This window comes from Phyllobates terribilis, unplaced genomic scaffold (genome assembly GCF_046119375.1).
Source record: "Phyllobates terribilis strain yellow unplaced genomic scaffold, ASM4611937v1 Scaffold_1__5_contigs__length_1240528914, whole genome shotgun sequence".
Classification (NCBI taxonomy): domain Eukaryota; kingdom Metazoa; phylum Chordata; class Amphibia; order Anura; family Dendrobatidae; genus Phyllobates; species Phyllobates terribilis.
In genome coordinates, this window is record NW_027362761.1 from 309311171 (window position 1) to 309326203 (window position 15033).

General features: G+C 40.6%; 1 protein-coding gene across 1 annotated transcript; it reads right to left on the reverse strand.

Moving 5' to 3' along the window:
• Positions 1 to 5604: 5604 nt before the first annotated feature.
• LOC141167005 (T-box protein VegT-like) lies at positions 5605 to 9067 on the reverse strand. Its single transcript, XM_073654289.1, has 9 exons — positions 9052 to 9067; positions 8661 to 8808; positions 8150 to 8252; positions 7758 to 7922; positions 7521 to 7667; positions 7360 to 7430; positions 7155 to 7246; positions 6860 to 7037; positions 5605 to 6737 (listed from the first exon to the last, which is right to left on the reverse strand). The coding sequence occupies exons 1-9, from the start codon at positions 9065 to 9067 to the stop codon at positions 6356 to 6358; spliced, it is 1302 nt and encodes a 433-aa protein (XP_073510390.1). The 3' UTR covers positions 5605 to 6355.
• Positions 9068 to 15033: the final 5966 nt, after the last annotated feature.

A 15033-nucleotide genomic window follows, 5' to 3' on the forward strand; every position in this document is an offset into this window, starting at 1 on the left:
CTTTGTGAATGGTACAGTGGCAAGCCCCTACTACTTGTATTACATCATTAAACCAGTCATTCTGCCCCTGCCTGAACAATACAGGCCTAATTTCATCTTTATGGACGACAATGCTCCAGTTTATCAAGGTTGCATCATTAGGGAATGGCTGCTGGAGACTGGGATACCTGAAAAGGAGTGGCCTGCACTTTCTCCAAACCTGAATCCCATAGAAAACTTATGGGATCAACTGAGTCGCCGTGTAGAGGTTTGTAACTCTGTACCCCAGAACCTCAATGAGCTGAGGGCCCCCCTTCAAGAAGAGCTTGGGATGCCATGCCTCAGCAGACAATAACTCGACTTATGAACAGCACAAGACGTCGCCAAACTGTAATTGATGCTTAAGGCCACATGACAAGTTATTGAGACTGACATTTTTTGTTGGGGTATTTTTTTGTTGGAATTTTTTCAATAAATTGTTTAAAATGAGGAAATCACCATTGCATGCTTCTACTTAAATGCCCTCATTTCATGATAAAATATCACTGTAGTGTGAACTTTTTATGTTTTCCATAAATTTCACCCAAAAGCCAAATATCCCTAACTTTTTGTGAGTAGTGTATATCACCGCTGCTCAAAACATCTTGCAAGTGAAGGCAGTGGGCGGCACATGCACAGATTAAGAACAAGAGTGATAAATTGGAGATGCGACTGTGCATACGCTGCTATTTTGTTGGGTAACAATGTTTTGGTTTCTTTTAGAGACAACAGCAATTTTTGTGCCGGCGCGGTATTTAAAATAGGAGGCAGGTCACTGACGGATCAGTGACCTGTGATTCAAACAGGAGGATGAATAAGGGACCAGAGCACCAAGATTAGACCGCAGGCCTGCCCCGATGTATGAAGATATCTTTACATTAAAACTTAACACAAAGATTACACAAAAACAACAAAACGGATTCCTTCACTGCAGGCATCATTTTAATTAGTATCACAGCATCAATATGGCTATGTGTGTACATTATAAAATCCTGCTGACAAACCCCATTAAAGGAAACCTGTGATGACCCCATATCTCCTATTAACCTGCAGATATGGGGTTAATCTGCAGGTTAATAGCATTCCAATTTTGTGTGGCTACCAGGAGGAAATTAACTTTATTCGTCCTGGGAGCCACCGGCTTTTAGTTATAGGGACCTGCTGCAGCGGCCACAGTCACCGCTCACTGTACTGTGAGCACGCCTCGGCCCACTGACAGCTCGCTCTCCAGCACATTCGTGCATCACAGTGCTGCATGCTTACAGCTACTACTCACAGTATGCAGAGTGGTGACTGAAGCCGCTGCGGTGCACCTCTATAACTGAAAACCAGCAGTTCCTGGAAAAAATAGTTAATTTTGTCCAGGTAGCTGCACTTTCAGTAAGAAGGCCGGACACCATTGGAATGCCATTATCTTGGAGATTAACCCTATACCTGCATGTTAACATTTGGGGACATGCTAGTTTCCTTTTAAAGTGGTCGGCGTGTCTTATTATATAAGTAATATTGTAAAAATAAGCAACTTTTCAATTTACTTTATTAAAAATCCTCTCTATTCCCAATAAAGGAGGAGTTTGTAATTTTATTGTGTACTGTTCATTGTATTGATTAAGGACCAGCTCTGTAGTCTCAGAGGTTGCAGATCTCCTAAGCAAGGAGCACACCTTGCAAGCATTACTCTAAAAGCAGTAAGGATCGTTGGATCTGGTCAGCTTTAGTGCCTTCGTGTTTCTCCTATGCTGGAGAAGTACCGCTGCCTTTACTTGCACAATAGTAGCACACAGTTTAGATCAACAGCGTGACTATGCCACTAGTCCGAACACTCCATTAAAGCCCCTATAAACATTTTTTTTTTGGGGGGGGGGGGGACGACGACGACGACTCTCTGGTAGTTAAATTCCAACCGCTTGGTACTTATGTAGGACGACAGTTTGGAGGCTCCCACCATCTTTAGATAGCAGATCTCACCAAAATCTGCAGTTTCGGCTTACTTATGTAATGTGCATGGAGGCCGTTAGTCATCAGTCACTTGCTGCCTTCAAAGAGCCTAGGATAGAGCCAACATGTAAAAGTGACCCTGGCCTCTTAGATATGTTGTTAACCAATGAAGTAAAATGTGGCTCTAGAGTCTAGAATTACTATTTAAATCCCAATATTATGTTGGTTCATTTTCTTATCCAAAAGTACTGCATTTGCATAATGCATTTTTATTTTTAAAGTCAAGCAGAATAGATTAATACATATGTATTTATACACACACTAATGAGCTGATTAGTTACAAATAGTGTAGTATAGGCCCCTACCACAATAGCTCTGGCCCATTAGGATGTCCAGTGGAGTCTGCCACCTCTGTATGAGCAGCAGATCCAAAATCATGCAAGTGATGCGACAAGGCCTCCATTTATCGGATTTATTTTTACACCATATTCTATAGTTGTATTTGATCAAGGGGATTTAGAGATCATGTCATAAACCTCGACTCACATGTGAACGCACAAACACCTACACACCACAGACACAGGTATTATCTTGAGGACATTGCCTCCTACAGCCCATCAAATTTGCTATAATTTGACAGAAACTGGCATAAATTATAGCGGACATCTACTCTCGCTCTTAGGCCACAGCCCCACTATCAGTATTTGGTCAGTTTTCGGTCAGTATTTTTTCTCAGGAGTAAGAGCCAAAAGCAGGTGAGAACAATCAGAGAAAAGGTATAATAGAAACAAATGAACCAATTCTGCATTTATCACCCACTCCTGGTTTTGGCTCCCACTCCTGAGAAAAAATACTGACCGAATACTGATCGTGGAGCCATGGCCTTAGCTGGTGGAAACTTGAACTGGTGTTACACAGATATTCAATGATACATGAAGTTCACTAGTGCCTCTTAAAAAAAAAAATGTGTCGCATTTTCCATTTAAGCTGGCATGGAAACGTCTTTAGTAAATATGCCCCTTTGCAAAAATAGTTAAGGAAAGAAACAGTGTGGTAGGATGCATGATTCTGCTGAAAGAGGTCACTGCCATTAGAAATCACTGCTGCAAAAGGGGTCTACTTGGTCCATAACCATGTTTTAGGTAAATTGTACAAGTCAAAGTGAATAGATACATTATATATTTAATTTACATTTATACACATGCTCAGGAATTTCACAGTAATAAAGTGTATAAAGATAAGACTCACTGTGGGATACTAATCCGATTTACTATGTTAAACAGACTTCCTGACGAACTACATTAGGGGTTAGATAGTGGTGAAAAGAATAGGACAGAATAGGCTGGATAGCCAAACAGGAATTTCAAAAGTAAAGAGAAAAAAAAAGGTTTTGGTACCATGTTAGCCAGCTGAAAAGAAATTGATTGCTCAGTAAAAAAATATCATCTTATATTTATACCTTTTTAATGGCTAATAATTTATTTTATTTCTATGTTACAAAGCAAGCTTTCAAGGTTACTTAGGTCTCTTCTTTAGGCATTGTATAACATAGTATCTGAAGAAACCTCCTATATATACACAAAAAGAACAGCGACACTGCATAATAAATGGTCATCCATTACCTCATGCCTCTGCTCTTTTTGTTTTCTTTGAATACTTTGTTACACTATGCCTGAAGAAGAGACCCAAGTAGTCTCGAACGCTTGATTTGTAACATCTATACTAAAATGGGGGGGGGGGGGGATGTGTCCTTCTGTCCGAAGCCTCTGGCACCTGCGCACCGTGGCACCGGAGTCAGCGTGTGCACATACTGCACCATTTAATTAGAGAGGAGGGATCGGCACTGTCAGATGTTAGCGGCTCTGTGGCAATGGCTTCACTGGCAGAGATGAGACAGTTGTGTGCTGCACGGAGTCCGAGTCAGAACATAAGCCTGCTGTGAAAGCAAATGAATATGCACGGCTCCCCACTCCCATGATCCCTATGGGACTATGGGCGTGGGGAGCAGTGCATATTCATTTTCTTTAATACTCTCAATGTGCCAGGCAGGGATCTGCAAAAGTGCCAGCATTTCTTCTTCTAGAAATGCTACTACAGTCCCCAACGGTATCATTTGTGGCAAGATGCATGCCATTGAGAAGATGTGCCGAATTCATTAAGTGGCATGCGCCTCTTAATGAATTTGGTACATCATACTCCAACAAGCCCTTCATTTAGACTAGCATGCAAATTTCCAGTTTTAATGAACTGGCCATTTAGACTACATGGTCATAAAATATGTCAGATTTATCAGCATGAACCATTATAATAAACTAGATATTGAACCCGTTCTACACCCAGGTGGCGAACATTTTTATTGGTAAATTTTTGTGCTATGTTAAAGGGAACCTGTCACCAGACATAATGCTGTTAATCTGCAGATTAACCGCAAATCTGCAATTTAACAGTATTATTATGCTGCCCGATGCCTGCACGCAGCCAAATGCAGCGGGGAGAAAATTAACTTTATTCTCAACGACAGCATTCTGTTTCAGTCATTGCCCTGAGAACACAGAACGGTCGCGGTAAATGCGCCCCCGGCCCTGACTGACAGTCGGCCTCAATATAGAGCCAGTGTCTGTCAGTGCCGGGGGCACAGTTAGAGCAGCCGTTCTGTATTCTCAGAGCGATGACTGAACCAGCGACGACCCCGCCCCCATGAAAAGCTGAATGCAGGAAGAATAAAGTTCATTTTCTCCCCGCTGTAGTCAGGTACATGCAGGTGCTGGACACTGTAATGACACCGTTAACCTGCAGGTTATGCGGTTAATCTGCAGGGTAACAGCATTATTTCTGGTGACAGGTTCCCTTTAATTTTGTAGTACATTACTTCAATAAAATGGCGTCAGATCGCAGTATGTGCACACGCTGACTCCGGCACCATTTTATTGAAGTAATGTACTACAACATCAACGTAGTGCGCATGCACCGCCCATCGCCATTATCCCTATGGTCGACGCATGCTCACTGCTATGTTGACATAGTACATTATTTCAATAAAATGTTGCCGAAGTCAGCGCGTGTGCATACCGCGATCTCTGGCGCCATTTTATTGAAGACACCGTATATGTGAATTCACAGACAGGGTCTTAAAAAAAATAAATAAAAATAAAAAAGGACGCCACAAATGTACCAATAAAAATGCTCGCCACTCGGGCGTAGAACGTGTTGTATAGCTAGACATATATAAGGAGACAAATTTCATTTTAACAGTCAAATAAATAGACCCAAAAGCATTTTATTTTCAGACATACATTTAGTTATTACAGACATTTATTGAAGGTGCAATAAGACACTGACCCACGAATGTACATATCAGTATTTTCACTTTCCACTTAAATTCATTAAATAAAAATAACAAAACCGTTATAACTATAAAGAGTATTCCTAAAATTCGCAGAATTTTTTTTTTTTTTTTTTAAATAAAACCTATTTACACATATTAAGTTCTATACATAAAACACACTATTCTATATCTTACAACCAAGATATGGTGGCTCAGTCTGAGGAATAAGGCTGTGTATAGCACTGGTTACTAAAGATCAAAACCCACTGCAGCCTGTAAGACAATGTGTAGATTTACGAAAATTCCTCCAATCCACAGGTTAAATCCACCAAAGAAAGTCCATAGAAATCCGCTAGTTGGAACGCGCATGTTTCGAAATGCACAAACCTAAGTGAAACACGTAACAAATGTAAAAGCTATGTGCACTTGTACAAATATGTGCCCTATAATGTGCTCATCAGAACAAATTAGAAATTGTGCAAAAAGCAAAAATGTTACAGCTTAAACATAATATTCATACAGCAGAGAAATGGACACCACCACTGTGCAAAGGATTGCTAAACAAAACATTATTAATCAAGCATTAAACCCTTCCAACAAGCTGAAAACTGAAGATGGGTAGCGGAGGTAAATGTCTTTAGGCTGTTATTTAAAATGTATGTACAGCAGAAGATGATCGGTTATCATGTAGTCCACCCTTTGTACCATCCAGTCACAGTAAGACCATCTTACATTTGTATTTAGTCCATCAGCGGGCTGGATAGTAAAACTTCACCATCAGCAGCAGTAATCTTGTGGATTTTGTCAAAATATCCATTTTTCTTCCTCATCTTTTATTATTTTACATCAATTCCAAAAGCAAAAATATATACAATAGACAAAAGGATCCTTCTTTGTTCCAAATTATTAATTTTTTTTAAGCCAGACCAAATTTTTTAAACCATATTTTCTCATACCAATTCGATTCACTAAGATTCAATCTTAGTGAATCGAATAATAAAAAAAAAAATTAAAATGAGATAGCCGTATCATGTAATATGTTTGTCCAGTCCATGGTCTATACTTTTTCCCAATTCACCAGCAGGTAAAAGGAAACAGAGAATACTGGCTCCAGTCTGACACGCCATTGTGTGGGTGGGCAACTGCCCCTTGTGTGCTTCGTTCTGGTGGATAGGAGTAGCCCATGGGGCGATACTGTCCTTGTGAAGGTACCATCCACTGTTCTGCCCCATAGGTGCCATATATTGGTCCTCGAAGACTCTGTCTTATTGGTGTTTCAGTGGGAAGGTTCATTACACTTGAGCGATCCTGTGCAGGTTGCAGTGAATGGAATGAAGGCACCTGCAAAGCATCAGACTCCGGCACGGTAGCAACATCTGGTGTGAGCCGCCTGCCTTGTGCTTCATGCGAATCCACCGAGCCTGAAAGCGGCTGAAGATATCTTTTGTTTGGACTTCTGCGATTTGAAATAAAAAATTTTTAATTATGCCATCAACTTTTGGTTACCTACACAACAACACCATTTTACATTACATTGACAACTGTACAAGGTGAACAGCAGATGCCTACAATACTCACCTGCATAAAAAGCTGGAGGAAGATGAAGGAACCTGCTGTTCCTGGCTTGGAGATCTTGTCAAATCTGGGGAGTTCGGAGTCACATTCTGGCTTCCTTCAGGATTTTGAACCCACTGTGCGTATATTCCCGTAGTAACATCAACAGGCTCTTCCTTCAAACGTACAACTTTACAGTGATCTGAGAAATAGCACAAGAAACAAAAAGAATAAAAGTTGAGAATTTTCAGTGATCCATCAGGAGAAGACATTTTGTCCTCTAAAATGACCCATATACTAAATGATATAGCAATAATACCTTCTTTTCCTGCTTCAGGACTGTTCTCCTCCCACTTCTTCCTTTTCTGGCTTTTGTTTGGACTTTGTGGCACAAGTTTCATAAGGTTGTCCCTGAGGCAAGCAACACTGTAGGTTTTATATTAAGTTAGTGAAAACTGCATTACTGCAATAAAAAACAAGCAAACAAAAAAAAAACACATGGGTGTCCTGTAGGATGTTCTTACCTTTTGCGAGTTCTTTCTTGTTCCCGAAATCCTTTTGCAAATGGATTGTGATCAATTTTCAGTTTTGTGATCTGTGGAATAAATTAAATAATTTAAGCTAAAAATTCAGTGTAGATCCATATTACAGTGTCTTGTCTCAGCCGGTACATTTTCATCTTTACCTTCTCGTTCTGGTAAGCAGTCACTGCAGTAAACTCTGTCTCTGGGAAGCTGAACACCTGCAGTAACCCCCAGCGGACGTTATACACATCGTCCGACTGGATAACATGGAACCGGGGCTTGTATCTGTGCATTGAGTGCAAGATGATCTGGAAGAAAAGAAAATAGTTTAAAGCAAACCAAAGATGAAAGTGATTTATATCCAAAACGAAAACACGTTTTATAATAATCTCATTTACGTGTCCATGTTGGTCCAATGTATTATTGGTGAGTTTTAATTTTTGAAAGCAGATGATATCCTTCATCCAATGGGCACCAGGGGCCGGAGAGTCGGGGTGAATATAGGTCCTGCATGGTGGGTGAGGTTCCGCTTTTCCTGCAGCCTCCCATTGATTCTTGTTCCACTATAGAACAAAAAAAAAACACATTGCAACTAAATGTACAAAGGCATCGCACCCTCATTAAAGCTCTATGTGGAATTAAAATGGTGACTATATATAGGAAAAGATATTGATTAACACTGGTAAAGAGTTACCGTAAGAACGGTCTACGTAATGCACCCACTATAGTTACATATATTCCTAACCAAAGCTATAGAGTCCTATAGGTTTTCAATATTTTTATTATTTACCTTGTATCTGCAGCTGTCCATGGGAACAAAGTCTACCAACACCAAATATTTAGTAAAAGGATGTAGTCCATATAGTCTAATCTTGCACTGCGGGAACATCCGCCTGGGGAGAGTTACAACATGTTGAAAGATACAAGGTGATTGAGATCGATAGGATCCATTTGTTACAGTTTATATTTGTAAATACCATCTTATACATTTCATTCTAAAAATGCAAACATTATCAGATACATGACTCAAACAGCTCCTTATTTAATAAATTGCAACCAGTAACATTTGCCGAGATAAATAAAAATCCTTAGTAATAAAACTAGCCCAGGAATTAAGAGGGAGGTGTTCTAATAAAGATTAAAAAAGCCAATACTAACATTTACCTTCTTCCTTTATATATACACACATGCACCATTGACTTATTTTATATAATTATATATTTGGCTGACTTTGAGGTTATTTAGCTCTAAGATGTGTATAGAAGCCTGGCACATTAAGTATGGTGTCACAATGCACTCACCTTCCAGATTTAGTGATTATCATCTCGGTCCCTTCTTGGTGGAACTGTCTCCATAAGTCCAATTCCTCGAGTGATGCACTGACTGAGTTGGGAAGGTAAAGAGAATCTTGATTGTTCACACAGTCCATGTCTGTTGCGGGTTTCACATCTAAGGAGAAGTAAACACAAGTACTCATACCATGTGCCCAAAATCTTAGAGTCCCTTATGTCCCATGGCTACAGTACTGCATTCTGTTCATAGCCCAAAATCATCAAGTATCACATTAGTTACAATTAAATTATTGTACTTTAAAAAATAATTTTATATGGCTGGCTACTGTATAGTGTATATGGAGCCAAATAGCTACCCAGACATTGGCTGCTGTATGATTGCTGCTAGGTCTCTACTTACCAGGCAAAGAGAGCATGATCCTTCAATAACTCCACTCACAATTCAGTCTATATTGTGCTCCTGGATGGCCAAGATTTAAAGGTAAAGGGAGGAGCCAAGACACCTTCCTCCACCCCAACCTGATCTCCCATGCCAGGTCTTTGATGTCTCAAGACACAAAGAGAGGAAGGATCCTGTTTAATGATAGGGGCAGGAGCAGGCTGACCAGTGATTAGCATGAGGCTGATAGACAGGAAACCCTGCAGGGGAAATGCAACTTCATTTAGTGCTAACTCACTGCAAAACAAACAGAATATGGAAGCTCTGCTGGTGCTCAGGAGATGGGTTCTCAGGTGCATGGCACTGCCAGCCTGACCAATGACTACGCTGGACATCTTATAACTTAATAATTTATAAGTTTATTTTACACCTCTAATCCTGTAAATGGGAGGAAAGTGTTTGCTCATGTTTCATTATAAATCCAGTAAAATGCAGACTAATATAAATTGGGCTCCCAGTGTCAGATACTCACATGGCACAATGCATCAGGACTAGAAATTAAAAAATATATGCCTGCATAGATAGAATTGGAAAGTATATGGTTCTCCAGGTAACAGACAAATATAAATCTTACAAATAAAACAAGGTTTCCTAAATCTCTGAACAGAGGGTTTTCTAAATATGTGAATTAAACACATAAGGTAAGAAGGCGCATGCAATCAAACCTTGTTGGTTTTTGTTTTTTTTACTTAAATTTAATTTATTCTATTGACTCTAATTTGGGGACAATGATATTAAGTGTTACATGTAGAATTTCATTTTCATAATGATTTAGAAACAATTTAAATAAATGTAAGATAAATCAATTTTCTAGTCAATATGTAAGGTGTGTTGGAACCTCTCCTGCTTCCTTGTAGGGTGGTTGGGTGTATATATCACTCCCTTTTACACAGAGAGAAAACATTGCCCAAACAGTTACTTAGGGTTAGCATATGTGCACATGGAGTCTTGCAGACCGGTGGGGTTTTCCCTGAAGCATCTTTTCTGACACTATAGGAGGTTTTTACGGCGGCTTCGCTGCCAGTGTGTATTTTTTATATGACATTGGTGGATTCCAAGAAGAAGCCGCCTGAAAAATGGATCAGTCTCTCCCTTTCACCGTTTTACAGCTTTAGAAGCTTGAGGCAGTTAAAAGAAATGACAAAAGACTGATTATATACACAGCAATGTCAAAACATCTTCTGGTGTATATCTTCTGGGTTTTTTTGGAATCTGCCTGAAAAAAACCCACATCATCATGTGCACATACCATAAGTAATTTTACCAATTGTAATTTGTTTTCTTGTTATTTATTGTACCTTGCTGATATACAAATTATTATTTGTCAAAATCGTACCACTGTGTGTAAATAAGAATCTGCTTATGGTTTGTAATGGCAACTGTATAATCGGACTGCAGAAAAAAAATATTTACAAAAAAGGTTGACATTGTATTATAAAAATGCAAGTAAACAAACACCATATTGTCAATGCTCATTATAGGCAATTTGCCCTGAAAAATTAAAGCGGTTGTTCAGGACTTTTTTTTTTACGTTGCATGACATCAGCAGAAACCGCCGGCTGGAGTGATCTGTGACCGCTCTGTACCACCAGATATAGGCGTTGGACACAACAGGCAGGTAGTCATCAACTACCTGTCTGTTAATTCTTAGGCCCATAGTAAAGAAATTAAATAGTCCTGGATAACCCCTTTAAACCATCTGTATTGTTCAGGAAGGAACCAAGTTGAAACTGAAAATCCAAACCATTAAAGTCCTTCCAATAGTAGATTGTTTTAATATCTATGGAAAGTTGGAAACAAAGGCTGAAAATATTCTAAAATCAGCCTAACAGGACCATAACGGGTTTCAGCATTTATCACAAGGACCACATATGGATAAAGTTTGCTTACCAAATTCTCTTCCCTTATTTCCTGTATAAGGAAGTGCATATTTTACAATTTACAAGTCAATTTTTCCCATAAAAGTTTCGTTGTAAGCAATAATTTTGATCTTGATCAAGCCTTGTATCCCGGTAATCTGAATACACCATTTACATTGTAGAATGTGGACAACAATCACATTCAGGTCCATTAGAAGTTCACTGATGCACATCAAACATAATATGTCATACATATCTATGCAGGAGAATTTGGGGTTCTAAGTTATGTAATTTGTAAATAGCAATAACTATACGCTAAATATGATAAATTATCCATATGTTATTTGTCTTCATAGTGAAAGACTTAAATACATATAAATAAATCCATTACTATGCGCAACATGCATGGGTAATATAAAAATGTATACATACACAGGACAGATGAAGTTTCTTCCACATATTAAGGAATTAGGATATTTTCTTACAGTTCCTGCACTAGTCTCATTAAAGGGGTCTAGACACACAAGAGAGGTTTTGTGAATTGAGAGAGCTACCCATGTTCCCGATCCCAAAAGCAGGAACTGAGGCATCCTTTACACCGACAATACACAAGGGTGTCTCTGCAGCAGCCCCAGGCAATGAACACTGCCACAGTCAAATGCAGACTGAATCAGAAACTTGAAATCACCTTGTCTCTTTCAACTCCTAATGTTCCTAAATGAAGCAGGTAGACTTCTATTCTATTGTCTAAACACTCAGTGCTGGACCCATTGTCCTCCAATACACAAGAGCAGTGCTGAATGGCAGCAGACAGAGAGGGACATTGGGACCAGAGATACCAAGTCTGAGTGGACATCCTGTTCCTGTGACCTAACCCCCCCCCACTGGGGCAGATTATCAATGTGCTCTACCTGTAAAAAAGGCCATTAAAAACATAGTATATCCATAAATTACCACCTTATTCTTGCCTCCACTTTTTTTTAGTTTTCATTCATCGTAATTTCTTGAAAGTTACCATTAGTGAAGCAGCAATATCTTAATTGCGTAATAAAAAGATAGATTACATATATATTTTAGGATTTATGTAAAGACAATTTGCAGATTTTATAGAATAGGTTTGTAGGAATATAAAAAATTTTTTACATTAAATACTTTATTAGTACTAAAATGATGCACTTTGGGCTATATAATAACCTATTCTTTAGAATTACATCATGAGCTTCAGTACTGGAGAAAAAATGGCTTCTTTGAAGCCTAGAAGACCATCATCGTTGCAGCCTAGCAGGTTCTTTTTTGACATCCTGTATGCAAAACATTATTTTCAATGGGACAGCATAGTCTTATTTTTCTGAAACTAGTTCAGTGTAGATCAATATCTTCTAATTCAACTGATATTTTTTTTTTCACAAAAGGTATTTAAGCTATAGAAAATAATAAGTATTGGTCCAAGAATGTAAAATATAGTGGAACTAGTTAGGACTAGGAACAAGGTTTCCATTTATTGTAGATTTAAGAGGAACCCGACAGTTGATGCATGCGGACAACTCCAGCGGCAGCATATATCAGAGTGGTTGTATGATTTCAGCTATGTACAGTTTATTTAGCTCAAACTGCTGTGCTGGCCATCACACCGCATACCGGGTGGGGGAGGGTGGGGGGGCTGCGGGGGCGTTCATGCCGCAGACAGGGGAGGGGTGGAGGAGCTGTGGTGGCCGTCACGCCACATATGGGGGGGTGGAGGGGCTGTGGTGGCCGCCACGCCGTGTACTGTGGAGGGGGAGGGGGGGCTGTGGTGGCCGTCACGCCGTGTACTGTGGAGGGGGAGGGGGGGCTGTGGTGGCCGTCACGCCGTGTACTGTGGAGGGGGAGGGGGGGCCGTGGTGGCGTTCATGCCGCAGACGGGGAGGGGTGGAGGGACTGTGGTGGCCGTCACGCCACATATGGGGGTGGGGTGGAGGGGCTGTGGTGGCAGTCACGCCGTGTACTGTGGAGGGGGAGGGGGGGCTGTGGTGGCCGTCACGCCGTGTACTGTGGAGGGGGAGGGGGGGCTGTGGTGGCCGTCACGCCGTGTACTGTGGAGGGGGGGCTGTGGTGGCGTTCATGCCGCAGACGGGGGAGGGGTGGAGGGGCTGTGGTGGCCGTCACGCCGTGTACTGTGGAGGGGGAGGGGGGGCTGTGGTGGCCGTCATGCCGTGTACTGTGGAGGAGGGGGGGCTGTGGTGGCAGTCACGCCGTGTACTGTGGAGGGGGAGGGGGGCTGTGGTGGCCGTCACGCCATGTACTGTGGAGGGGGAGGGGGGGCTGTGGTGGCCGTCACGCCATGTACTGTGGAGGGGGAGGGGGGGGCTGTGGTGGCAGTCACGCCGTGTACTGTGGAGGGGGAGGGGGGGCTGTGGTGGCCGTCACATTGTGTACTGTGGGGGGGGATGTCGTTTGTGGTGGCCATCACGCCATGTACTGTGGGGGAGGGGAGAGGGGCTGTGGTAGCCATCACGTCGTATACGGGGGTGGTGGCTGTGGTGGCCATCACGCCGTATATGGGGGGGGCGGCTGTGGTGGCCATCACTGTGCATAAAACTACTGTGGTAGCCATTATACGGTGTATGGGCATTTGTGACTATCATACTGTGTATAAGGGGCTATGGGAGTCAATGTGAAGGAGCATTTTAGGGGGTTTCATACTCAATGGGGGCTGCAGAAATGGTTTTGCAGTCTGTTAGGGTGCTTAAGTTCCTCGCTTTGTCTATAAAAGTTGGGAAGCATGCCACCCTGTGACTGACTATACACCATGATAGGACTTTTGCTAAGGGGCCTACATGATTACTATATAAGACCCCGCTCAGGGGGATTGTTTTAACGAAGAGGCAATGGGGGTCATTATTATAAGGAAACAATGGCAGATCATCATTATAGGGGAATTAAGGCATTAGTATAATTATTAGAAAGCACAGCACAAGGGGGAGGCATTTATTAATTTAAGGAGGTAATGGGTCATTATAATTGTAAGAAAGCACTGAGGTAATTTTTATTATAAGGAGGTACAGGGTTAATGTTACAAGAGATTATTCTGGTGAATATTAATCCCTTAATGGCTAGGCCATTTTCCCTTTTTTTGTTTGTTTTTTCCTCTCCTTCCAAGAGTCAGCTTTTTTTTATTTTTTCATCCACATAACCGCATGAAGACTTATTTTTTGAGGGACAATCTGTACTTTTGAATGACCCCATTCATATTATGTGATGCACTGGAAAGTGGGGAAAAAAATTCCAAGTGTTTGGGGTTTTTTTTTTTTTTTTTTTATGTACCATGTTTACTGCATTGTAAAACTGATCGGGCAATATCATTCTCCAGGTCAGTACAATATGCAGATACTAAACATGCATAGTTTTTGTTCTCTAATTGGTGGAAAAAATTTGGAAACAAAAAAATTGTTTATGTTGCCATTTTTCGTGACCAGTAACATTTTAAATTTTCAGGATATGGGGCTGTGTGGGGGGCTTATTTTTGTGCCCTGAGCTGACTTTGTTACTGATACTATTTTGGTGTAGTTACAATGTTTTGATCGCCTCATTGCATTTTATTGCAATATTGCAATGACCAAGCAAAAAAAAAAAAAAAAAAAGAATTCTGCTGTATCGATTTTTTTTCTCGTTTACCGATAGTTGAAATGCGATATCTCAAAATATAAAATTAACCCAAAGGCAGCGATACCAAATTTGTATTTTTTTTTCCATATTTTTAAAAGCCAACTTTTTACTGTATTTAATAGTCCCCTTAGTAGACTTGAAGCTGCAATGGTCTGATCACTTGTGCTATACATAGTAGTGCATCACATAGGAGTTTCACTTTTTGAATTGAAGAAGAACTGAAATAAATTAACTTTTTGATGATATTCTAATTTAGTGAGAAGCACTTATATATAGACATTTGGCCAGTGACTTGGAGTGCATCAGTAATGACACTATTTGTGCATATGAAGTTAAATGGCGCTAATTAATTTTCACACTAGCAAATGTGTCTGAATCCTACTTTGATAATTGCCCCCATGCAGGTCTGTGCAAATACACCCAACCTATAACAACCTCC

What these genes read in the sequence shown, in the direction of transcription:
- LOC141167005 (XM_073654289.1), bottom strand. An exon ending in TCCTGAAGCAGGAAAAGAAG is followed by an intron (nt 7,038 to 7,154) that starts GTATTATTGCTA and finishes GCTATTTCTCAG; the next exon opens with ATCACTGTAAAGTTGTACGT. An exon ending in TCCTCCAGCTTTTTATGCAG is followed by an intron (nt 6,738 to 6,859) that starts GTGAGTATTGTA and finishes TTCAAATCGCAG; the next exon opens with AAGTCCAAACAAAAGATATC.